Source organism: Centrocercus urophasianus, unplaced genomic scaffold, assembly GCF_019232065.1.
Source record: "Centrocercus urophasianus isolate 14NV4802_14NV808 unplaced genomic scaffold, USGS_Curo_1.0 seq_190, whole genome shotgun sequence".
In the NCBI taxonomy this organism is placed as follows: Eukaryota; Metazoa; Chordata; class Aves; order Galliformes; family Phasianidae; genus Centrocercus; species Centrocercus urophasianus.
This window is the reverse complement of record NW_024884745.1, coordinates 1-22,942: the sequence shown is the minus strand read 5'-3', so window position 1 is coordinate 22,942 and position 22,942 is coordinate 1. Positions and strand designations below refer to the sequence as shown.

Here is a 22,942-nt window from a genome sequence, read left to right as displayed (position 1 = left end):
CCATTCACCCACCCAGGCCCCACTCCTCACCTCTCTGGAAGCTTCACACACACCCAGGTCTGCACCTCACTCTCCTTTCTGCCAAGTTCCTCCTCCTGGGCTTGGGAAAGGCAGCACCAAATAGGCAGCTGGGATGTGGGAGAGCATTTATAAAGCGTCCCATCCCTCCCCAACAATCAGTGAGGCTCACCTGTGCCCACTCCTTCACCCCATTAGCAGTGAGCAGCTCCAGCTGTGCCAGTAATGGTGCCTGCAGAGCCAAGTGGCCGCTCCAGGGGTCAAAGCATGAAATCCCTGTCAGAAACTCGAGTAGTTCACACACACCCAGGTGTGTGAAGCTTCCAGAGAGGTGAGGAGTGGGGCCTGGGTGGGTGAATGGCTGCTGTCTCCTACAGGAAAGTACAGTGACAGCAATTCTGGGTGCTTGGCAGGTTGGCTAAAGGCTGGACATGGTAAACTGGATGGGTTGACGGAAAGGAAGGAAATATCTTTTTCTTGGCAGCCTTCATCCTGCTCTCCCCAGAAAGTTGCAATTTTATTTTCCATTTAAAAATAAAAAGAAAGAAAGAAAGAAAGAAATCCATGTGACTCACACAGACCTCTGCAGGTGTCACATTGGGCCCTCGGCTTCCCCTTGGGGAACACCTATGGGCAGCGCTCCTGCTTGGAGCTCCCAGGCACCCACCCACAGTGAAAGCATCAGCCGCACTCCCAGCGCTGCTCCCATGGCCCCAGCAGCATCAGCAGCATCAGTGAGGGGTCTCTGAGCCATGGCAGCCCCTCGGCCACAGCTGCTCATAGGGTGAGAGTGGGGTTCTGCTGGTGCCAGATCAACTGCATCAGCTCCAGGTGCAGATCAGCAGAGTCTCCAGGTAGAGCGGCCAAAGGTAACGTTCTTTATCTGCACCTCATGCTCCACAGATACTGAATATCAAAATGCACCTCTATACACTCCTGTTACTAAGTGCTCCTTAGAGATTAGAGCACTGCTCCTCCTCAGTACCATCTTCTCTTTCCCAGTAGAGCAGATGGACACGATAACTTATCAGGACCTTCCCACGTGCTGTTCATCAGTAATAGCACAGGGACTTATCGACTCACCTCACATCAGCATGTGGAATATTTAGGGCTATTCCCGAGCTGGGCAGGAGATAACGTATTTATCAAGGAACCCTTTGACCCCTCAGTGTCTGGCAGGCCTCTATATCCTCATGGAGAGGACAATACTGGGGGGATGCTCAGGGGTACCAAGGCCAGGAAGGGAGAGCCACGGGCAGCACAACTCATCTGCCCACCTCACCCTGGGTGAGGACATGCTGGGGGATGAGCCCAGGCAGATCTGGGAACCAAAGGAGAGATGGTTGAGCTCAGTGAGGCAGGGGAATGGCACAGCACTTGGGTAGCAAAGCAGCCAAGGAATACATCCAGAACCTGAGCAGAGAGAGAGAGATGAGCAAAGACACAAAGGTTGAAAGTTCAAGCCCCGGGGACCCATGTCAACCTCTGTTACATAAGTCTAGAAAAGCCTTAAACTTGCTTTTGCTGAGAAAGGAGTCGTCAGCAATGATAAAACCCCAGAGAAGTCATAAAAATTACAGACGGTGATAAAATGAGATGTCAGCACAGCAGAGCTTCGCAGCAGGCGATGGGACCGGGGCCGGCACCGCAGCACAGAGGGGTCCCCATGGGGAGGGGATGTGGGCTGCCAAACGTGGTGACAGCATCCTCCTTTGGGCTGTTCCAGCACATCCCATCACCTCGTTCTGCTTGTGGCAGAAAACTCATTCATGCTTCAGCAATAGGAAGAACCTCACATCACAGCCACGAGGCACCGCGGATGGAGGCACAGATGTGGTGTTGGAGGGGGGAAGAAGTCCCAGCTAATCCACTCCAGAAGAGAAGAGCCAGACAGAAACAAAGAGGCTCCTTCTGATACGAAGTCCTGGCTGAAGCCCTGCACCCGATCAGCTATTGCAAGATTAGATAAGAGCTGAACTTAGTCCCCTCCTGCATATATTAACGAGAGCTCCGGATGTCTGCACTACCTCTCCTCAAGGGCAAGATGATGTTTGCTTCCCTGGTGCTGCTGTTTGCTGCCTTCCCTGGAGCAAAAGGCAGCCCTGTGCCACACGCATCCGGCCGTGACAAAGTCCTCCTGGTGTCCTTTGATGGCTTTCGGTGGGACTACGACCAGGACGTGGACACCCCCAACCTGGATGCGATGGCTGCAGAGGGGGTGAAGGCACGGTACATGACCCCCGCCTTCATCACCCTCACCAGCCCGTGCCACTTCACTCTGCTGACCGGTGAGTGCCACCGACCCGCAGAATGGGAAAGGGCAAACGAGGGGTTGGGTGTAGGACAAGTTACTGAGCCAAGCAGGCGGCCCACAGACCGGCCTTGAAGGCGCCCTGAGCTTTAGCACATACGTGCTGTGGAAAAAAGAGCTGAGGTGCGTTGAGGTAGAACTGAACCTGTGCTCATCGGAGGTAAATGGCATCAGACTCAGCCGACAGCCTGCTTTGATAAGGGAAATGATTTTTTAGACAAGGGAGATGCAGCACATCTCATCTTCCCGGACTTCAGCAATGTATTTGATACGGTGCCTCGTGGGAAATCATTAGTTAAGATGGAGAAGATGAAGATTAGTATGAAATCTCTAATGTGAGTAAGTAACCGGCTGTGGGAAGGCAACAGCAGGTAGTGCTGAAAGGAGCGCCGAGCAGCAGGGAGGGCAGCAGGGGAATTCCTGCAGAATCAATGCCAGAGCCAATCTTATTTAAGATTTTCATTAATAACCTTGGCATAAAAGAGTGGTGCATGCTAATGAAAGCTGCTGATGAGGAAAGGCAAGGGAGGGATGTCGATACAAAGGAGGGCTGGGACGTCACGCAGAAGGAACTGCGCAGCCTTGAGAAGCAGGATAACAGAAGTAGCATGAAATGGAACAGCACAAAGGGCCGGCCTTCCACCTGCAGCAGGGATTTGTGCTTTCTGCTGACCTCGTCCGTTGTGAACAACAACAGAAAGCAAAAGAGCAAAGAGATGGGTTCAACACGGCAGAAAGGTGAACCCTAAATGGGGTGGAAAGGGCAGGAGGGATGAGAGCCCCACAGAGGGTCCTGGGATGCTCCCAATGGCTGGGGAGCCCCACTGCTCGCTGAGCCCCGCTCGCCCTCACCCCGTCCGTCTCTTCCGGCAGGGAAATACCTGGAGAATCATGGCGTCGTCCACAACATGTGGTTCAACACCAGCACTGGGGTGAAGCTGCCCTACTACACCACGCAGGGCATCGACAGCTGGTGGGACAACGGCAGCCTGCCCATCTGGATCACAGCACAGAGGCAGGCAAGTGGGGCTGCTGCTCTGCGGCTGTGCGCTCCAGGCGACGGGCGAGCCACGATCTCTAGTGGCCAGCAGCTGACTTCCTTGCTGCAAGCGACAGGGCTAATTACAGCAGCCAAAAGAAAATTAAATCCCCAGGCAGCGGCAGGTAGAACTGTGATCGTCCTATTAAAAAGAGAGAAAAATTAAAGGTGCGTTTCGGCTTTATTAAGATGTTAATAAAAGAAGTTATCTACTCGCTCATTAAGAAGAGCCCAGCCAGCAGACTGAGCCCCCACGCTGTGCAGTGCACTGGCCTCATCTCCTCAGCCTCACCCAGGGGGGTTGTGCAGGGGGCTGCTCCCCCCTCACCGAGGGCTGCAGAAAGGCTTTGGATCTGGCTGTAAGGCAGGACATGAGACCTTACGCCAGACACAAACCTCTGCTATGTTTACCTGCCAAATTGCACCCATTGACTTCAGGGTGAGTGCTTGCGTGACTGCAGTAAAGCACACCTTAATGCTAGCATGGTACAAACAGGTCAGTGTGTCTGAAGTTATCACTAGCGTTGCTAACGTCATGAGAGAACCAGCAGAGAGGGAAGGGCAGGGCTTACAGTCAATCACTCTTAACGGGTGGTGAGCAAGAAAACTTTGTTAGAGGCAGAGGTAGACATCAAGGGGCTGAATGAATCAACCACATCCATGGGCAGCAGTTGTACTGACTGAGTTGTACTGAGCGAGGCAGAGTGAGTTCAGCTGAGTTCACATAACATCTTCACTAACAGGGTTTAAAGACAGGCTCCATCCATTTCCCCGGGACAAAAGCAAAATATCAAGGAGAAGAAGTGAGCCTGAAGCTGGTGGAGCCTCCCCTGTTCAACTACAGCAACGAAACCGTTTGGAGACAGAACATTGACACTGCCATGGAATGGTTCACAGTGAACAACCTGGACTTCATCACTCTCTACTTTGGTGAGCCAGACTCAACAGGACACAAATACGGCCCCGAATCCACGCAGAGGAGGAACATGGTCAGCCAGGTGGACCAAACCATCGGCTACTTAAGGCAGAGGATCAGGGAAAGCGGCTTGGAATCAAACCTCAACCTCATCATCACATCTGACCACGGCATGGAGACGGTCATAAAGAGCGACGAGATCCACCTCCGGAATGTCGAGAACTTCACATTCAGTGACATCCAGTTTGAACTCTTAGATTACGGACCCAACGGGCTGCTGATACCAAAAGAAGGGAAATTAGAGCACGTGTATTCAGTCCTGAAAAATGCCCACCCGAAGTTACACGTGTACAAAAAAGAAGAGTTTCCAAAGAGATTCCACTACGCCAACCATCCCCGGATCACCCCGCTCTTGATGTACAGTGATCCAGGATATGTGATCCATGGGGTAAGATGCACGTGCACACACTTTACTGCCTTTCTTGGATCTGTCTCTTTCTTCCTCTCCTCTTCACAGCCCATCAGAACCTACCTGGCTTTACGCCTTCATTTTGACCCATCTCCCCACAGACGGGTGGTTATACCCTGAGACTGCAGAACATGGGGACCTGGAGGGAGGGAGCAGGCAGGGCACACTGCCTCCATGAGGCCACGCTCCAGGGGGCTGAAGAGCTGGGATACTCACATCTGTCTGCCTTCCAGAGATACAAGGTGCAGTTCAACACGGGAGAGCACGGCTTTGACAACGAAGCCATGAACATGAAAACCATCTTCCGCGCCGTGGGGCCGGCCTTCAAGCAGGGGCTCATAGCGGAGCCGTTCGAAAGCGTCAACGTCTACGCTCTGCTCTGCGAGCTGTTGGGCATCGCGCCGGAACCTCACGACGGTTCTCTGGACGCCACGAGGTCGATGCTGCGTGAGTCCCCCGCGTCCCATCGAGCCCCGACGGCGCGGCCGCCCCGAGCCCCGCATTGCCGCACGGACAGCGCCACCTAGCGGCGCCTCCCGCGGCACCCCGGCAGGAGCGCCCCGCGCTTCGCTTCCCCGCACAGCCCCGCTTCCCCGCAGCAAGTCTGCCCTTCTACATTTCCTTCTAAATGCCTACAAGTGGCCCAGACACCAAAAGCAAGGCTTTATGCTGCCGGTAGAGGTCAGGAACAGGAGGTTACGCGGCCACCTCCCTCCTGGTGGCTGCTCTCTGCACCAGTCCCTGATTGAGCTCAGCCACCCGCCACCAGGGTAATGCTGCACTTTCGGCGTTGCAGGTTCCAGCGCTCCTCTCCTTGCTGTAACAAAGCTGCCAGTGATGCTGGGAATCGCTCTCATCTTGAGCTGCTGGGGAGGAGCATACTAACCCCTACCAGAGGTAATTACTGTACGGCCAGAAAGCTCTGTGCAGGTGCTGCCTTCTTTAGGCACGTGCTCTGTTTGCTCTTCCTTCCTTTGGGCTCTGCCCACCAGCTGCATTCTGCAGAGCACAGGTTTCTGAAGTGCACAGGTCCTCAACTTGCTGCACAGAGCAGCAGTACCACCACCAATCCTCCTGTTTACTTGTCCCCCTGCCCTGCAGCCTCTGTGAGCTGCAGATATTTGTCTAACCAAACTTTCTGGCTTTATGGCTTATAGTAAAAAAATGGGCAAACAGAAGCCAGGTACCCCAAGCTCAAAACCCACAGCACACAGGAGAGGCTCTGGCTGCCGTCCTGCAGAGCCGTACTCACAAAATTTTGCCTACCAACAGCTCTCACCCTGGGCTGTAGATGCTGCTCTTGGAAGCTCTGGGAGAAAAATACACCAAGCTTTAATCCTTGATGTTTTTTGGAGAGACAGTCAGGACACACCAGATCACAGCAAACACCCAGGGTCTGTGGTTCACAAGTCCAGGACCACGCAGACTCTGTGCCCACTTGGTTCAGCCCTGCCTGGTGCTACTCTGCACAGGGCTGATGTGCTGTGGGTGCATGGGGCCATTATACAAGGCCAAACTTTTATCCTCTGCAGGAAGCAGCCCAGGATCTCTCCCAGGGGCTCAGGGAACAGCACAGCTCTGCAATCTCAGGGCCCTTGGCTCTGCCCTTCTGCCTGGGGCATCAGCATGGCAGCTGCCCCGACCCCGTCCCAGATGCTGAAGTGCCTCTCCCCAACTCTGTGCCTCATCTCAGGGGCTCGATAAACATCTGTTGCCATAGAGATTTGCTCAAGCTGCCTTCCCTGCGTTGGTTTCACCCAATAAGATGAAACAAGAGACGCACGCTTCACTCAGAAGAAAAAAAAAAAAACAGGAAGAAAATGTTTGGCTTGAAACCATATTGGGGGTGGGGGTCAGACCGGCAGCATGCAGAGCAAACAGTCCATTAGGCAAACAATGGGGAGGCTCTGCAAGGGGAGCCACATGGGCCGGCACTGCAAATATTATTTAAAATAATATCAATACAGTAACTTTGAAAGTAATCCTGCTGTGACCTTGGGGCTTTCCACCCTGGGAACAGGCAGCCAGGGCTGAGGTGACACTGCTGGTCCCAGTGACCCCATGGAGCTGACAGCAAAAAGAGGCACAGCGGTGCCAAGGGTCCCCATGTGGCCACAGCGCAGAGCAGAGCACAGTGGGAGCCTTCGTGATGTGACCCCTTACCTAAGGCTGGGGTTTGCCTCAGCTGTGAGCTCTGCACAGGGCGATGTCCAGCAGAAAGCCCTCCAGAATGGAGGCTGAGCGCAGTGCCGCCCCAGTGAGCGCAGCGCTGCCGCAGCCCCGAGTCTCTGTTTCGACTTCGAGCAGGGGTGAAAAACGAAGGAAGCGTCGAATTTGCGTATTTGCATCAGAAGACACCCAGCCCCGAGCTCGGAGCCAGCAGGAGCAAGGCTCGCTCCTTCCCCACCCCCAGGGCCGCGATGAAGGAGGGGAGCGGGAGGCCGAAGGACGCGGAGCGATGCGCTGCGCCCGGTGCGCGTCCCGGTGCAGTTCTGAGTGCCGGCGGGCGGTGGCCCCCGCGCCGTGCTCAGCTGCCGGTAGCGGCCCCGCACAGCCCCGCACAGCCCCGCTCCGTTCCCGCAGTGCCGGATGAGCTGTGAGAGGCCCGGAGGTGATGGGGGTGTGGGGGGAGCTGCGCCCAGGTGCTGCCCGAACCCGGAACGATTCCCAGCCCGGCTTCTCCTTACGCAAACTCCATAACCCGAAGCCGTCGGCAGACGTTGTCCTTGCGTCCTTCGCAGCCCTTCTCTTCGCATCTCACACCTCGCACGCGTTCACCGCGCGACATTTCAACCCCGGCCAACAGCCAAACCCCCGCCTGCAGCCGCTCAGCCCTGCGCTGTGCCTCCCCCTTCCATCCCCACGTAATTCATTCCCCCCCCCCCCCCCCCCCTCCCCAGGGCTGAGGGTCACGCAGCAGGGAGAGGCCTGTTGTGCATTGCATCCCAATTTGCTATGCATTTCCACACCATTTGCTCCCCTTTCTTTTTCCCATACTAGAAAGATGCTTGCTACCCAGGGGTCCAAACTGCTCCAAGATGGTAACATAACAACAAACATCGACATACATACATTTATGTTCTTTTGGCACACACAGTTTGCAGGGAAACTACTGCTCTGGGGGACGGCCCGCACCCCTACAGCCCCCACACCCCACCACAGGACCCAGCAGCAGAAGCTCTGCTGTTCCATGTCACACAGCTGCATGGTTCCATCCCCATCTGTGCTCAGCCTGATGCTATGCAGACCTCCATGCCTCAATTCCCCGATGCTTTAGGAAAACCAGCATTTGCCCACAGCAAATACGGCCACAGTGGCACACACCTCTCCCCCTCCCCAGTCTGACTCTTTGAAGCCAGGGGAGTTTTGTGCCCTTGGCACACCCCCATGTCATGCATGACGTCGTGGCTGCCCACCTCCATGCAGGTGACAGAGCTGTGGGCTGTGGGAACGACCTCACACTGTTGGTGGAAGGAAAAAAGAAAGCCAAGCTGGATTATTTGATATTTTACCAATGGGAATGTAACTGCACCTTCAACTTCCGAATGCTGCAGTGTGTTCCTATGGGCTGGTGAGCAAGAAAGCAAAACGCCACGCTGCTTCACCTCTGTGAAAACCCAACTTGCTGTCCAGAAACACCCACACTCTTCTGAAGCCCACTGCAGCATCCTGTAATCCACCCCACCAACCTCACCCCAAGGTTCTGCTCTCTGGGTGCAGATGCTCCTCCCTCACCTGAGCACAGCGCAGCCCCATTCACCACCACGGCCCCCCCACGCATGGCATGTCTGACATATTTGGGAAGAGCTATAAAATTATATTCCACCAGGTCAGGTCATGGCTCTGCATCTCTTTTTTAAGGTGCTCACTGTCCTGATGCCATCAGGCACACGTGGTGAGATTTGTCATTTGACCACACAGCTCCATCTCTGGAGCTTAAAGCCATCCAATAACAGGAAACCTGGGACTGAGCTGAGGAAGCTGGCACACCACACACCAGCCACCATCGAGACAGGGAATGCCGAGGGAGCAAATCCTCACACAGGGTTGGGGTCACTATGGGGTGACCCGCAGTGCCAGGGGGGTGCACTGCAATGCAGAGCATGCAGCTCCCAGCTGGGGGGATGGGACCCAAAGGTCTCTAGCTCAGCAAAGCGACAGTGGAGCAACACAGAAGTTTTCCCCACTGATGGCAACGGGAGCTCAGTTCAGTCGGTGTGGGACACACAGGGTGTGCTGGGATGCACAGCATCCCAGGAATGTGGGTTGTGGAAACAAAGGGATGGCGTTGGTCAGGAGGGTCACACAGGAACAACAGCTCATCGGACACAGCACTGCAAACACGGCACACGCTCAGCCCCCATGCAGACCCAGAGCTCTGCTGCCACCTCCCTGCCTCAGCTTCTCCCAAGCTCAGGCAGACAAAGCACCAACACCCAACCCAGCCTCTCCCTCGGCGCTCTGCGAAGGAAGAAACCCATTATCGCGTTTTTGCATCCTGCAGAGGAGCTCAACAGCCCCGACACTGAGATGAGCCAACCCTCAGGAGGGAGCCCACCCAGCGCTGCAGGAACACGGGCTGATTTCCTCGGCGTTCTTATTTCCTCAGGCTTATCGTTCCCTCGGTGCTCCTTGACAGGCAGTTCAGGCCCTGCACATCCCTGCCCAGTGCCAACACAAAGCAGCATCAACGCCAAAGTGTGCAGGATGGAAACTCTCACATGGTCGTTTTTTCCTTTGCACACAAAGACCAGAGCCGACGAAAGCCAAATTAACTTAAAAAAATTAAAAGGTGCGGTGCTGGCTCTTATATTTCTACATCACTTTCGGCTGACAAAAAAAAAATAAATAAACGCTTCTAACCATTCTTCTTGTCAGCGAACATCAACAGCCAAAAGAAAACAATCAGCTGTGACACCACCCGACGTCGGCTGAGCACCTGGTGGGGACGCAGCGCCCCGACCTCCCGGCAGCTCCGTCCCCTCCCTCCATGCAGCGGCACGCCGGGCCCGGAGGTGCGCGCAGAAGGGATTCTGACGCCGGTATCGCTTACCCGACACGGGCGGCCCGGGTTGCGGGCGGGCGGGACACGCCATGGCCCGCTCAACCCGAGGCGGTCGGGCTGCGGAGGTTCCTCGCCCCGTGGCTCTCCCGCACGGTTATTACCCGCAGGCTCCGGGCCCGCGGCTGCGAAATCCGCGCGGTGCTGACTCATCTCCTCCCATGCCCGCAACGCACCGTGTGCCGCTGCTCCACGCCCCCCGCGCTGCCCCGCGTCGCTCAGTCGCGGGGAACGAAGCCGCGCCGGGCGCTGCCGGGCTGCCACCCCCCGGTGAAACGCGGTTCGCTCCCCCCGCAATGAACCGTTCAGAGCCAGAACCGGTGGCAACAACACAACTCCGGTTCACCGCGGGGCCGGGCGTGTGCGGAACGCCTCCGGCCCGGTGGGTTCCCCCCCCCTCTCCGGATGCTCCGAGAGGCGATACGGGACCGCGGGGTCGGTCCGGCTCTCGCCAACCCCAGGCGTGTGAGGGGACGCCGCGGCATCTCCCCCCAGCCCCGCGCCGCCCCCCCGGCCCCGCGCCCATCGGAACAAAGCCCAGCGCCCGCTCCCGGTGCCGGGCCGAGCCGGAACCGCCCCATTGTCCCCGCGCTGCAGGAAGGGGAGGGGTCGCGCAGACAATGCCTCCCCCCACCCCCCGCCGGCTCGCCCCGCCCCCCGCTCTCCATTGGCCGGCGGGGAATTTGGGGAGCCCCCCCTCATCTCCCTTTGCCTTCCTCCCCCCCCCCCATGGGGGCGCGCGCGCTGCATTGTGCCGGGGGGCGCGCGGGGATGGGGGGGGCGGGGGCGCGCGCGGGCGCCGTCGGGGGCGCGCGCGGGGGCGCCCCTTGTGTGTGTGTGTGTGTGTGTGTGTGTGTGCGTGCGTGTGTGTGTGTGTGCGTGTGTGTGTGCGGGGCCGGAGCGGGGCCGGCCGGCGCCATGGAGGAGCTGAGCAGCGTGGGAGAGCAGGTCTTCGCCGCCGAGTGCATCCTCAGCAAGCGGCTCCGCAAGGTGGGCCCCCCCCGCTTCCCGGCGCCGCCGTCGCCGCCGCCGCTCCCGCCGCTAACGCGCGTCTCTCCGCCTCTCTCCGCAGGGCAAGCTGGAGTACCTGGTCAAGTGGCGGGGCTGGTCCTCCAAGTGAGCGGGGCGAGCGCGCGGGGCGCGGGGTGCCGCCGCCCGGCCGCTTTTGTTCGGGCCGCGCCGCTCCTTTTGTTTACAAATAACGCTGCCCGGCCCTCCCCGTCGCCGCGTGGGGCTGCTCCCCCCTCCCGCCGGGCCGCCCCCCCCTTCCCCTCCCGCCCCTCCGAGCACAAGCACCGATCGCGCGTCCCCTCCCGCCGGGCGACCGGGGCTGCCCGCGCTGCGCGGGGATCGCCTCGCGGTGCGGCGGCGTGGCCGCCCCCGGCCTGCCCGGCCCGGGCCTCTGCCGCGGGTTGGGGGCTCCGCGCCGCAGCTGCCGCGATGCTCCCGGCCCCGCCGTCCCTTCCCCAGCCATCCCCATTCCGTCCTCGGCTCCCCGCCTCCCGGCCACCTTCGTCCATCCGCGGCCATCCCCGTCCCCGGCCATCCCTTCCCCCTCCGTCCACGGCCGTCTCCTCCCCGGCCGTCCCCACCCCAGCTCTGCCGCCGTGGGCGTCGGGTCCCCATCGCAGGGCTGCCCCACGACCCGGTTGTCCTCAGATGAACTCCCCGGGCCCGGCCGGTACTGGGGGTGCGGGGGGGGGGGGGGGGAGCATCGGTCTCCCACTCTCTCCCAGTGCGCATCTTCTGTTCCAGGCACAACAGCTGGGAACCCGAGGAGAACATCCTTGATCCAAGGCTCCTCCTCGCTTTCCAAAAGAAGTGAGCAAACTATAAATATTTCTTAACAAACGATAAAGCCAATTAACTTCTAATTGGCCACTCGTGCGGTGGAAGTTGTGGAAACAACAGCCTGAAGCTTCCCGTGCCTTTTTGTGGCCCGGCCCTTTTGTTCATCTCCTGAAATTACCGTTCAGGTCCACCTAGGACGCCTCTCCCAGGGCTGGGTAAACACGGAGGATTTATGGCCCTGTGCACAATATGTTTTTGCTCCAGCTGCACAATGGGCGCACGGCAGCGCCCGGCAGAGCTCGTGCTCCCATCCCACAGCGGGGCTGTGCCGGGGGGTGGCCGTGTGCCCGGGTTGCAGAGGGGTGAGAAAGGCACCGGTGTGTGTTTATGGAGGGCACAGCTCTGTGAGGAGTGAGGAATTGATGGGTGGGAGAAAATGGTGTCCTCTGCCAGAGCCGGGGCTGCTCCGCTGAGCCGAGCTGCAATTGTTCTGCAGCTATTATACAGCGGGCGTCAGGCTTGGGGCTAGAGAATAGCCAGCTGGCTGCAAGGAACGCAGCGCTGCCAAATATTTTGGCTCCGTATTAATAAAAAATCATTAAAGTTTATGATAGGATTTAATTACAGCTCATTTCTGGATCCTTTTTTTTTTTTTTTTTCCCCTTCATGGAAGGAAGCTGCCGGTTAAATCCCAGGCAGCGCGCTGTTCAATTAGCAGCACATGCTGCAGCTCGCCGCTGCCCTTTTTAAATGGAGGAGCACCACACAGCACAGGAACATCAGCAGTGCTCTTTGTGCCCAGCCTGTAGGGCTGAGGGTGGAGAGGTGAAACAGCACAGGGGAAGGCGTTTGCTTTCACTCTGCAGGGGGGCCAGGCTGCTGCTTGCTGCAGAGGGGAAGCGCGGTTCTGAGCGTACCGACAAGGAAGGGCTCTGCAGACAGCTCAGATGCTTCCGTTTGCCTGTTCCCATTGTAGCAGGAAAAGCAAGAGTGGGAAAAGCTGCTGCTCAGGATGGGGCACGCTGTGGTGTGTCACTGAGTGCTGGAAACTTCTTGCTGGGGCAGTGTTGTTGTAGGGAATAGGGATGAAGATGAACAGCTCTGGGTGCAGAACGTTCTCAGGTCCCGGTGCAGAGCCATGTTGGGCACAAAGTTCTTGGAAAGCACCACAAGAAGCAGTGCTGGTTTTAGGAGGTGCCTCCAGAACCAAAATGCCATGGCAGCCCTTGGGAAGGTGATGCATGCATGCACATGGCTCTGTGAGCACTTTGGGAAATGCATTGCAGTAGTCCATGCAGCTCAGCTCCACGTTTTATGCAGGGACTTTTCATCTCTCTGCCCGTGTCACAGGGCTCTGCTGAGCAGCAAAGCGTCCTGTTGTCCTGACAGCCACCCTTGCTGGGAGATCACCATTTGTAGAGCCCTTCTCTTCGTTTCTAATTCTCTTTTTCTCACATTGCATTACATAGAGGAGCTCAGTGCACACCGATGGGCTTGTGTTTCATTGAAAAGCTGCTTTTTAATGAGAAAAAAAAAAGGGCAGAAGCAGGCTGGGCTTGTGGTGTGTTGTTTTGTCGTGCAAGCTCTGTCTTTAAGCAGTGCCTTCTTTCAGGGAACATGAGAAAGAAGTGCAGAACCGCAAGAGAGGCAAGCGGCCGCGGGGCAGACCCAGGAAACACGTGGTGAGTGCTGGGGTGTCTGCAGGGGGACTCCTCTTCATCACTGATCCAATGGGGTGTAGGAGATGGGAGTGTTCCCTGGCCCCTGTGTCCCACCAGCACCTCAGGTCAGCCTGGTTTCATGGCACAGGGAAAGAACCTGCTTGTCTGCAGTGCCTGGCTGGATGGTGCCGAGTGGTTTGCAGTGCCCACAGCGGTGATTCCATCATTTGTGGTGACTTTTTCCATGCCCCTCTCCATTTGCTTCTTAGGAACCAGAGATGCCTTCGAAAAGTAAGTCGAGCAGCTCCTCTTCCTCAACGTCTTCCTCCTCCTCCTCCTCTGATGAAGAGGATGAAAGTGACCTGGAAGCAAAGAGAGGTCCCCGCAGCAGAGAGACCCACCCGGTGCCGCAGAAAAAAGCTCAGATCCTGGTGGCAAAGCCAGAAATGAAGGACAGTTCCAGAAAGAAACGTGGGCGGAAACCTCTCCCCCCAGAGCAGAAAGCAGCTCGAAGGACCGTGAACCTGACAAAGGTGCTGAAGACATCCCGGAAAGAGGTGGGGGGCAGCAGCAAGCTGCTGGGCAAGCTGCAGCCACAGCACGGCACACAGGGCACGGGGCTGGCTGGGCTGAAGGAGCCACCGGGTGCATTGGCCGGGCTCAGCTCCGGGGGATCCTCGGCAGAAAACATCCCCAGTGCGATGAAAAGCGGCTCCAGCAGCCCCAGCCGGGCCATCAGCTGGCAGAGCTCCATCGTGCATTACATGAACAGGATGTCTCAAAACCAGAGCTCGGCCGAGACCTCGCCTCTAGGAAGGCTGGCGCTGAAGTCACAGGCATCCAGCAAGAGTGGCTTAGGGCTGGACTTAAAAATGAGGAGCCAGAAAGGAGCTGGGGAGGTGGGGCTGTCCATGCAGGGAGCCAAGACCACCAAGGTTCCTGGCAGCGGCACCGGAGGGGATCAGAAATCGGGGTTCGCCACCGGAGCCCAAATGCTGCACAATGGCAGCAAGACGCCCACAAGCTCCTCTGCGCCTGGGGGGCAGCAAGCATCCAGCCAGGAGCTGAACCTCCAAGCTTTAAACCTGCAGAGCGTCAAAAACGGGCAGAGTGCAGCAAGTGGGAGCAGCGCGCCTCGCCATGCCTGCAGCGCTCTGCCCAAAAGCGCCACCGCAGCCGCGGGTTTGGGTCCTGCTGGGTCCAAGGGTGGCGGAACCAATGCCGGCTTGAACGCTGCCAATGTGGGAGATGGCAGCAAGAGTGAGAAGCAGGCACGCAGGGCAGGTGCTGGTGACAGGGACGTGGCCAAGGGTGGCACGGCCGGTGGGCAGGAGGGGCACGCGGCCCCCGAGAGCCGCAAAGCAGCCGCCCTGTCCGAAATGAGTACAGGCGACGAGAGCAGCTCGGACTCGGATCGGGATTCGGCTTCCTTTCCCAGCGTGGGTCAGAACATGTCTGTCTCCATCCAGACCAGCCAGGACTGGAAGCCCACCCGCAGCCTGATCGAGCACGTCTTCGTCACGGATGTCACCGCAAACCTGATCACAGTGACGGTCAAGGAATCCCCCACCAGCGTTGGGTTCTTCAATGTCCGGCAATACTGAGCCGGGGAGCCAGAGAGGAGGGAGACGTCCTTCAGCTTCCCTCACCCTTGCCCAGCTCTCCCACCAGGTTTTCATTTCTTTAGGTACTGCCCCACGGCAGGGACTCACGCGATGACCTCCTGCCACCAGCCCCGTGCCCCTCCACTGCAGGCAGTGCCAGCTCGGACCTGCAGCCCCTCACACCCCCAGGCCCCACTGGGAGCTGTGTGCAGAGGGTCGGGGAAGGTGGTGAAGCCTGCACAGAAATGCCAGCAGATGAGGTGGGCCCTCCCTGCCTCCTCCGTCCATCCGAGCCAGTGCCACTGGACAGGAGCAAAGGCACTGGGAGGTGACAGCTGGCAAGTTCTGAGCCAGGCTTCGCTACATGAAGTTCAATTGCTTTATGGCTTGAGATGCCAGTGTGTGGCACGGGGCTCTGGCAGCAGGGAGAGGGGCAGAGGGGAGGTGCCAGGCTTACGCTTGGGAGAGAAGAGGGCAGCTCTCCTTTTTCTGGGCGGCCCAAGCTACCAGAGCAGCCATGATCCAAACAAGACAGCTCCCAGCACCTCAGGGCTGCGGGGGCTGCAGGATGGGGGTTTTTCAGGGTACGGGAAGCCCAGCCACCCCCCTGGGCCAGGTCAGTTCCAATGACAGTGAAGGCCGCGACATCTCTGTTGTGGTTTCTAGCGGAGAAGGAAAAACTGTTTACATTTCTTCTTAAGGGAAAATCTTTTCTTTAAAGGGAGGGGCACAAACGAAATGTAGATGAACAGACATCAGGTCTGGCTGGTGCACTGCACAGCCCCCCAAACCACTCCTTGTCCTGGCACCACGTGCTCAGCAGCTCGCAGGGACCGAGCTGGGCAGTGCCCATCAGCCCTGTTTTTCCCAGGCTGTGAGGTGCCCACACTGCCTGGCACAGGAAGGGCAGCAGGGGAGCTGGTGGCATCCCACGGCCACCTCCCATCCTGTGCCAGCCCCTTGGGCTTGTAATCACAACCAGTAATGGCTTTCCTAGTGAGTGAGGTCTTTTTCCCTGCTATAGATTATTGTTACGAGCCAAAATTAACAGCAGTAGTTCAGGCAGAGTTTAATAGCGTTTGGGGTCATTTTCATTCTGTTAATGCCAAACTCCTGCTCTGGAGATGGCACAAAGCCTGCAGCCTGCCAGATCTGTGGGTACGCCCATGGGAAATGCTTCTGAGGCTCCGCTGTGCTCGCAGAGCTGGCATCTGGCATTGCTGCAGATGGCACTGCAAGGAGATGCCAGCACCTGTATCCCTGTAACACCTGGGGCTCCCTGCCCCACACACCAAATGTTTGCTATTTGGCCTTTGCAAATCCAAACTGAACGACCATGTGCCTTTTTGCAACCGTCCTTACTTCTGTGTCTGTGACACCACTCCTGCAACAGGTTTGTGCCTATGCAAAGCTGGGTGGTGCCAGGGTCCTGGGGACAGCTGTGACACCAGTGGGGGACACCCGGTCGAGCCGTGACGCCGTGTCATGGCTGCTCACAGGGGGAAGCCCATGGGGATGCTCCTACCTGGGGCATGGGGCTGCCGTCCCCACCGTCCCCGTGTCCCCTCGGTGGCAGCAGGTCTCTGCCATCCCTGCTTTTGCTCTTGTGCCTTTCTGCTCACCAGCCGGTTCAATTCCAAAGGTGTAAGGACGGTGAAAATTATCATCTAGAGTTTTGTCTTCATCTCATCCCACCCCCTGTTGCCATTTCTCTCCTGACCTCACGTGTGTCTGAGCAGAAGGTCCGTGCTGGAGGCTGCTTCCCATGGGGGGTCTCGTGGGACCGAGCGCAGCTTTGGTGGACGGAGCCACGTTCACCACTCAGTGCCATTAGTATTCAAGGTCTACCTTCCTATTTTTTATTTAGAGTTTGCTGCTATGGGTTTGAGTGTTCAGTTGTACGTCAAACAAGCAATTAAAGGTTTGTCACTTGGCATTTCTTAAGGGCTTTCTGACGTGGAAAGTCCTGCAGTATTTGTATATTGAATGGATATTTTCTCCGGGCATAATCTGGTTAAGGATGCTTGTTGTTTTCCATTGGACTGGAAGGAGAGGCCGACGCAGCCGCCGTCCTTAGAAGCTTAGTATATTTTTATATATATATTTTGTACCAAAAAATAAATGGAGTTGGCGGAGGGTTGGGGATGCTTTTGGAGGATTCCATCTGCTCTGAACTCTGATCTGAGCACGAAGGGCTCCGGAGGTGGAGAGAAGGGTTTTACTGAGAGAAGCTGAGGGATGGGTGAAAACAAATTGTTGTAACTCACGATTTGTACGTTTTAATTAAAGAGAGAGCCAAATCATTCCTGTATGACGCTTCTGACTGCTTTCAGCTACAACTGCTTGTTTGCTTTTCTATACTGAGAACAAAAGTTGGAGATGGAATCGCCCAGGGAATGCTCAGAGGCTTTGCTGTGGGGGCTCCCAGGGGCTGTCACAACCCCCCTCTCCCCCATGCAGTCGGGTCTCCCTGTGCCACGGCACTCAGTTTCCTATGTGTGTCCTGTCCTGGTGCTCTGGTGCCAGTGCTGCTTCAGACCCGGGATCTTTAGGCTCCTTGTAATTTACTGCCAGGAAAACACCAGGAGGTGGCACGTCGGGTGGGGGGTTCTTTTTAGTTTTGCTTTTGGTTGTTTTTGTTTTAACGAGTATAACTTTTCCACTGCTCTTTTTTTTTTTGTTTTGTTTTGTTTTGTTTTTTTTGGCAGGTCAGTGTTTTATTATTATTTTATTTATTGTCACTTTTCAGCCTGCTGTGGTCTCCGCTCTACGAGCACCGCCCTGCCCTGGGGGTACGGAAACGGGGGGGGGAAGGAGGAGGGCGGAGCGGGGCGGCCGAAGGCTGCGGGAGGGATCGGAGCTTCTGTACTCCACGCTGAGCGAGGGGGGCACAGGGCTGAAGGGAACGGGGAGGTGAAACCGCCTCCCCGCGAGGAGCTCCTGCCCACCAGGGGAATGAGCGCGGCGCTGCGGGCTCTGCTGCGAGGCGGCTGAGGATGGGGATGGAGAGGAGGATGGGGATAGGAATAGCGATAGGGATGGAGATGAGGATGGAAATGGGGATGGGAATAGGAATAAAGATGGGGATAGAGATAGGGATGGGAATGGAGATGGAGCTGTGCCAGACCCGGGGCCCTCAGGTGCTTCGGCTCAGCACGACCCGCGCCCCACACGTGCTGGACTCGAGCACGGGCTGCCTGCGGAGGGCGCTGCGCGGCCGCAGACGAGCACCGGCCCCATCCTTCCATCTCAGCCGCCGCGGCGGGGCGGGGGGCGAGGCAGCCCCGAGACGGGCATTGCCCACGCCCAGCCTTCGCCGTCGAGGGGCCGCCGTCGGGGCGGAGAGGCAGCGCCCGGTTACGGGGCGGCGTCCGGGTTCGTCGGGCCGTGCCCCGGGGCTCCTCCGGCCGCGCCCCCGCCCCCCGCGGATCGTCCCCACCCCCTTCGCACCGCCCCGGCCCGGGGCCCCGCCGCGCCCGTGTGAAAGGGTCCCCCCCGCTGGGCCGGGGGAGAAAGGCGCCATTGTGCGAACCTTTCTCCCGCTCCTACTTGACACTCATTTTCCGCGCAAAGATGCTGACAGCTCTGATAATAAGGGGGTCTGCGCCTTTCACCCAGCGGAGCAGAAAAAGGAGGTTAATGAGGACACAGCTTTAAAAAAGAAAAAAAAAAAAAAAAATTAAAGAAAAAAACAAAAAAAAAAAAAACCACCAAAACCAACTCTCGCTTCCCCCCCAGCTGCGCGGCCGGGGGAGATTTGAATACAAAGGCCGGGCTCAGTCCGGACACGGCCCCGCATCGCACCGCCCGCATCCCGCGCCGTCGAAGGGCCGATCCGTGCCCGTCGCAGCCGCCTGGCTCTCCCCACACCCGGCCCTGCTCTGCGGGAACGGTGCGGGCTCGGACCCCGCTGCCCGCTCCTTCGTGCCCAGCACAGCCGCACCCGGCCACGCACATCACCGCCCGCCCCGTCGGAGCCCCGCAGCTCCGTTGCCCCCCCACGGCTCCCTCCTCTGCTCACCTCCGGCCACAAACGGGAGAAAGACACGTTTCTATTTACAAAGTATATATTTAAACTCACATAAAAAGCAGGTCTCGTACGGACATTCACGGCTGGCAGAAGACACGTAAGTTAAGCTTCACTTTTCTGAGACTGAGATTTAGCCAAATCTTTGTTTGTTTGTTTTTATACAAGTCTTAGATTTAAATAATTCACGCACACACACCCCCACGCACACGCTCAGTATATACGTCGCTATATACATACACACATATACACCCACATGTACGGCTTGCTCTATATACGTGTTACACGGGGCTGCGGGAGGCAGAGCCCTGCCCCGGCATTTCGCACATTTCTCAGCCTTCAGCACCTCTGCAGGTGGAGGGAGGGAGGCTCCGTCCATCCTCAATCCCAGCCCGCAGCTGCTGAGCCCCAGCACCGATCCCAGCACACAAACCGAGGGAAAAAATCTCCATTTTACAAAATATGCCTCGGAACGAAACAAAACAAAGAAACAAAACAAACGACGACGACAACAAAAAATAAAAGAAGTCACAGACACGGCTCCCTTTGTACAGTCAATACAGCATCCTCTCGCTACGTCATCTGACAAAGGCAACGGTCCCAAAAATGGAAGGGCAGAGGGGCACGGCCAGGCGGAGCGTGGCTCTCCCATTGGGCTGAAGGGAGGCTCCTCGCCGAGCCCCATCTCCCCACTGGGCCCCATGTGCTTTCAGCTTCTGTGCAGCCCCCAGACCAGGAAGCGTTGAAGAGCTTCCTCGGGCCAATAGGAAAGGATGGAAAAGGCCAATCTTCCCCCAACCCCGGGCCCTCGGGGGCTGCCGGACAGATTTGTGCTTTCGAACGGCCAGAGATGCTCAAATCAATGCTCGAGGACACGAGGACACCTGCTCTACATCAACTAAAAAAAAAATACAACAGAACGGCCCCCCCCGACATCCCCAAACCTGGGTTCAGCTGCAATGGAGTTTAGAGGAAAGCAAACGGAGGGGGCAACGGGAGCAGAGGGGAGAACTGCTCCCCAGTCAGAGCCACCCAGCCCCACTGCCACGGCACTGCGGGGCTGCACAGCCCTCGGGAGCCACGAGAGATGGGCAGGGAAATGCAAACACTGAAAGCCACCCCGAGTCAGCAGGAGCTGCTCCGCACAGGAAGATTCAGCCCCTTGGCTATTGTTTAACCAGCAGAAGAAAAGGGAAATATTTATTGTCTCTGAATGCATCCAGGTGGCTCTGGGATTTGTCAGGGATGTGGATATTACAAAACGTTGCACCGGGCGCCTTCCGACTGCCTGAAGTGAAACGTGGTGGGGAAAGGGGGGGGAAAAAGAAACCCACAACAATCCGCTTTCTATAGCAGCATAAAGCATCTAAATATGGGCAGCCATACGGTACCCTCCCAAACCTCTCTGGCATTTCAGGAATGTAAACAGAGTTGTTGGCTTTTTTTTTGTTTTGTTTTTTTGGAAGCGGGTGGGGGAAAAAGAATCAAGCGACCAGACAAAATGAAAACAGATTCTCAGCTCAGTTCTGTCTCCCACAACTGCTGTGACAATTCTATTAAAGTGCATTGCAGTATCTCCCCTCTCAGGAACCTCACACGCAAACCTCCTCTTCCTTCGCAAGGAAAGGTAATTCAAGTTAATGCTCCACTAGAACGGTTTCAGGCTCTTTATGGACTTCTGCTTTTCCCCGCCCCGATGTTGCAGCCACTATTTGTTTTTAAATCTGGAAACGCCCCCTCCCCAGCAATACTGTCAATTCAAGTGCCAACTTCAGCCGTCAAGGGCAACAGTTCTGGATACAGCACACTTGATTGTACAAGCAACACCTTAATATCACAATCAAGAAATCCGGGGCATCTGACCCCGAGGGGGGAGTAACGCGTCCCCCATCACCATCCATAGCATCATATGGAAAATAATAGTTAAAAAAAAATAATAATTAAAAAAAAAAAATCAGAACATAATTTGCTATGAACATCGTTATGTACAGCAGCTCCTGCAACAGATGCGTGAACTCCGTTGGTTCTCAGTTTTATTGTCCTTTCTAAGAGCAACTGAGCAGTCACTGTTGTCTCCATTTAAATAAAACAACTCAGAGTTGAAATATATATATAGATATATATATAAGCATTTTCTTCTTAAATAACATATTTACATCTAATAGAAAATATAACTCTAGAGATAATCTTTCCAACGAAATGTGAGACGTGGAGGAAAAAAAAAAAACCAAACAAACAAAAAGAAGAAGAATGAGGGAATGAATTTAGGACAGTTTCTAAATCCTCTCCAGGAAATTAACAAAAAAAAAAAAAAAATCAAAATCAAAAGAAGAAAAGAAAAAAAGCCCACCAAGCTCTGACCAAGCTTTTGTCTGGATCTAGCCCGAAGAAAAGCCCCAGCACCACCACCAGCGGGAACTCATCGCTTCTCCTTAAAGAATCCTTGGTCCGTGCTGCTCTCCTTAATGGTGACGGTCAAAAAGTTAGAGGTCACATCGGTGACCACCACCTTCTCCAGGTTGCTGAGCGAGGGGCTCCACGACTCCTCCTCGGGATCCCCCAGGATCCGGGCCACCGGGATGCGGGCGATGAGGGAGGGCCGCCCTGCAGGGCCCCCGCCGTCACGGAACAGCCCCCCCCCCGGGGCCGGGTCCCACGGCTCCGTGCAGCAATTTGGGGTCCAGCCCGCCCGGCCCTTTGGGGTCCAGCAGGTCGGAGCGGTGTTTGGCCACACGTGGTGCGTAGGGGTCGGCGGTGCCCAGCTTGGTGCCCACCTCCAGGCGGTTGGGGCCGGGCACGGCGCCGGTGAGGTCGGGCTCTGGTCGGCGCGCCAGCTGGATGACGCTGTGTCCCGAGGAGAACTTGGCGGCCCCCGCCGCCTCCTCCATCTTCCTGGCCTTGAGGTAGTCCCCCACTTTGTCCCCCGGCTCCCCCAGTTTCCTCTTGGAGGCGTCCAGACTCTCCGCCAGGTCCTTATACAGCTCCTTCCTGGGTTTCGGGCCCCGTTTTTTAGGTGTCTCCCCGGGTTTCTCCTCCACCCGGAGGACGCGGTCCCGCACGCCGTCCGCTTTGGGCACGCTGCTGCTGCCGCTGCCCTGCGGGGTCAGGGCCATATTCCTGAGTCCTTCCCGTGCACGGGACGTGGAGCCCAACTCCTGCGGGGATCGCCCGGGGTACGGCACCCGGATCCCCCTGGATGAATCGCTGCGGAACTCATAGGTTTTGGCTTTGGCCTTCGCTTGGGCCTGCAAAGAAGACCAACACCCGTGAGTTCATCGCCCCAACGCCCAACCGCAGCCCACGGCATGCAGCCACCCCACACAGAACATCCCACAGAGGGACCGGGGGCAGTCCGCTCCCCATTCCCTGCAGTGCTCCCACCTCACCTTTAGCAGGAAGGTTTTGGGCTTGGGGCCGCGCTTTTTAGGCCCGAATAGCTCCATTTCTCGCTCCCTAGAGGTGTCAAAAGAACCAAAGCTTCAATTCAGCATAGCTACAAGACAGCCACATATTTACAAGCATAATGGCTACGGCTACAAAAGGCCTTGTACCTCTCCTCGAAGGCCGCGAGCAGCCGGGCATCCAGGATGTTCTCCTCGGGTTCCCAAGTGCTGTACCTGGGGGGGGGAGGATGGGAGGGAGGGGCACAGTGAGAAGGAAAGGCATCAGAAACGAGCAATGGCAAGAAAGGAAGAACGAAAGAAAAAGAAAAAAGAAAAAAAAGAAAAAAAAAAAAAAAAAGCGGCACAGAGAAAGGGATCCAACTTTCCTTCCTGCTACAATGGGAACTAACAGCTACAAGGAGCCATCTCCCCAGCAGCCCCTAGGCTGCAAAATTGTGCAAACAGCAGACTTACTTCTGAGACCAGCCCTTCCATTTTACGAGATATTCCATGCGCCCCTGCAGATGCAAAGAGAGGGGAAATAAATAAATAAATGAATAAACGTGCACGGAGGGAACCCACGATAAATGCTTGCAACAAAGCTACACATGCAACCGCACGCCTGCAACCGACACACGCCTGCACCCCAACCCGCGCGTCA

At 56.8% G+C, this 22,942-nt stretch overlaps 3 protein-coding genes across 4 annotated transcripts; 2 read left to right on the top strand and 1 right to left on the bottom strand.

Annotated features, from left to right (window-relative positions):
- Window positions 1-2,032: 2,032 nt before the first annotated feature.
- Window positions 2,033-9,573, top strand: ENPP7 (ectonucleotide pyrophosphatase/phosphodiesterase 7). 2 transcript variants are annotated; one of them, XM_042821195.1, is made up of 6 exons: window positions 2,033-2,306; window positions 3,203-3,348; window positions 4,112-4,732; window positions 4,987-5,200; window positions 5,550-5,650; window positions 9,258-9,573. In XM_042821195.1, the coding sequence occupies exons 1-5, from the start codon at window positions 2,033-2,035 to the stop codon at window positions 5,636-5,638; spliced, it is 1,344 nt and encodes a 447-aa protein (XP_042677129.1). In that variant the 3' UTR covers window positions 5,639-5,650; window positions 9,258-9,573. The 2 variants fall into 2 exon arrangements, with proteins under 2 accessions (XP_042677129.1, XP_042677128.1); XM_042821194.1 differs by lacking the exon at window positions 9,258-9,573 and adding an exon at window positions 6,286-6,732.
- A 1,116-nt stretch (window positions 9,574-10,689) lies between these two features.
- Window positions 10,690-17,159, top strand: CBX2 (chromobox 2). Its single transcript, XM_042821193.1, has 5 exons — window positions 10,690-10,805; window positions 10,888-10,931; window positions 11,571-11,636; window positions 13,219-13,288; window positions 13,537-17,159. Exons 1-5 carry the CDS (start codon window positions 10,734-10,736, stop codon window positions 14,869-14,871), a joined length of 1,587 nt encoding a protein of 528 aa, XP_042677127.1. The 5' UTR covers window positions 10,690-10,733; the 3' UTR covers window positions 14,872-17,159.
- A 1,761-nt stretch (window positions 17,160-18,920) lies between these two features.
- On the bottom strand, window positions 18,921-22,883 carry CBX8 (chromobox 8; the record flags this gene model as incomplete). Its single annotated transcript, XM_042821192.1, is given in 5 exon segments — window positions 18,921-21,554; window positions 21,556-22,143; window positions 22,285-22,351; window positions 22,450-22,515; window positions 22,756-22,883. Coding segments are annotated over 5 exon segments (1,086 nt in total), but the record flags the coding sequence as incomplete, so codon positions are not given.
- Window positions 22,884-22,942: the final 59 nt, after the last annotated feature.

What these genes read in the sequence shown, in the direction of transcription:
- ENPP7 (XM_042821195.1), top strand. Translation starts at nt 2,033, where the DNA reads ATGTCTGCACTACCTCTCCTCAAGGGCAAGATGATGTTTGCTTCCCTG. An exon ending in CAGGATATGTGATCCATGGG is followed by an intron (nt 4,733 to 4,986) that starts GTAAGATGCACG and finishes TCTGCCTTCCAG; the next exon opens with AGATACAAGGTGCAGTTCAA. An exon ending in CGCCACGAGGTCGATGCTGC is followed by an intron (nt 5,201 to 5,549) that starts GTGAGTCCCCCG and finishes TCGGCGTTGCAG; the next exon opens with GTTCCAGCGCTCCTCTCCTT.
- CBX2 (XM_042821193.1), top strand. Translation starts at nt 10,734, where the DNA reads ATGGAGGAGCTGAGCAGCGTGGGAGAGCAGGTCTTCGCCGCCGAGTGC. An exon ending in TCAGCAAGCGGCTCCGCAAG is followed by an intron (nt 10,806 to 10,887) that starts GTGGGCCCCCCC and finishes CTCTCTCCGCAG; the next exon opens with GGCAAGCTGGAGTACCTGGT. An exon ending in TGGCGGGGCTGGTCCTCCAA is followed by an intron (nt 10,932 to 11,570) that starts GTGAGCGGGGCG and finishes CTTCTGTTCCAG; the next exon opens with GCACAACAGCTGGGAACCCG.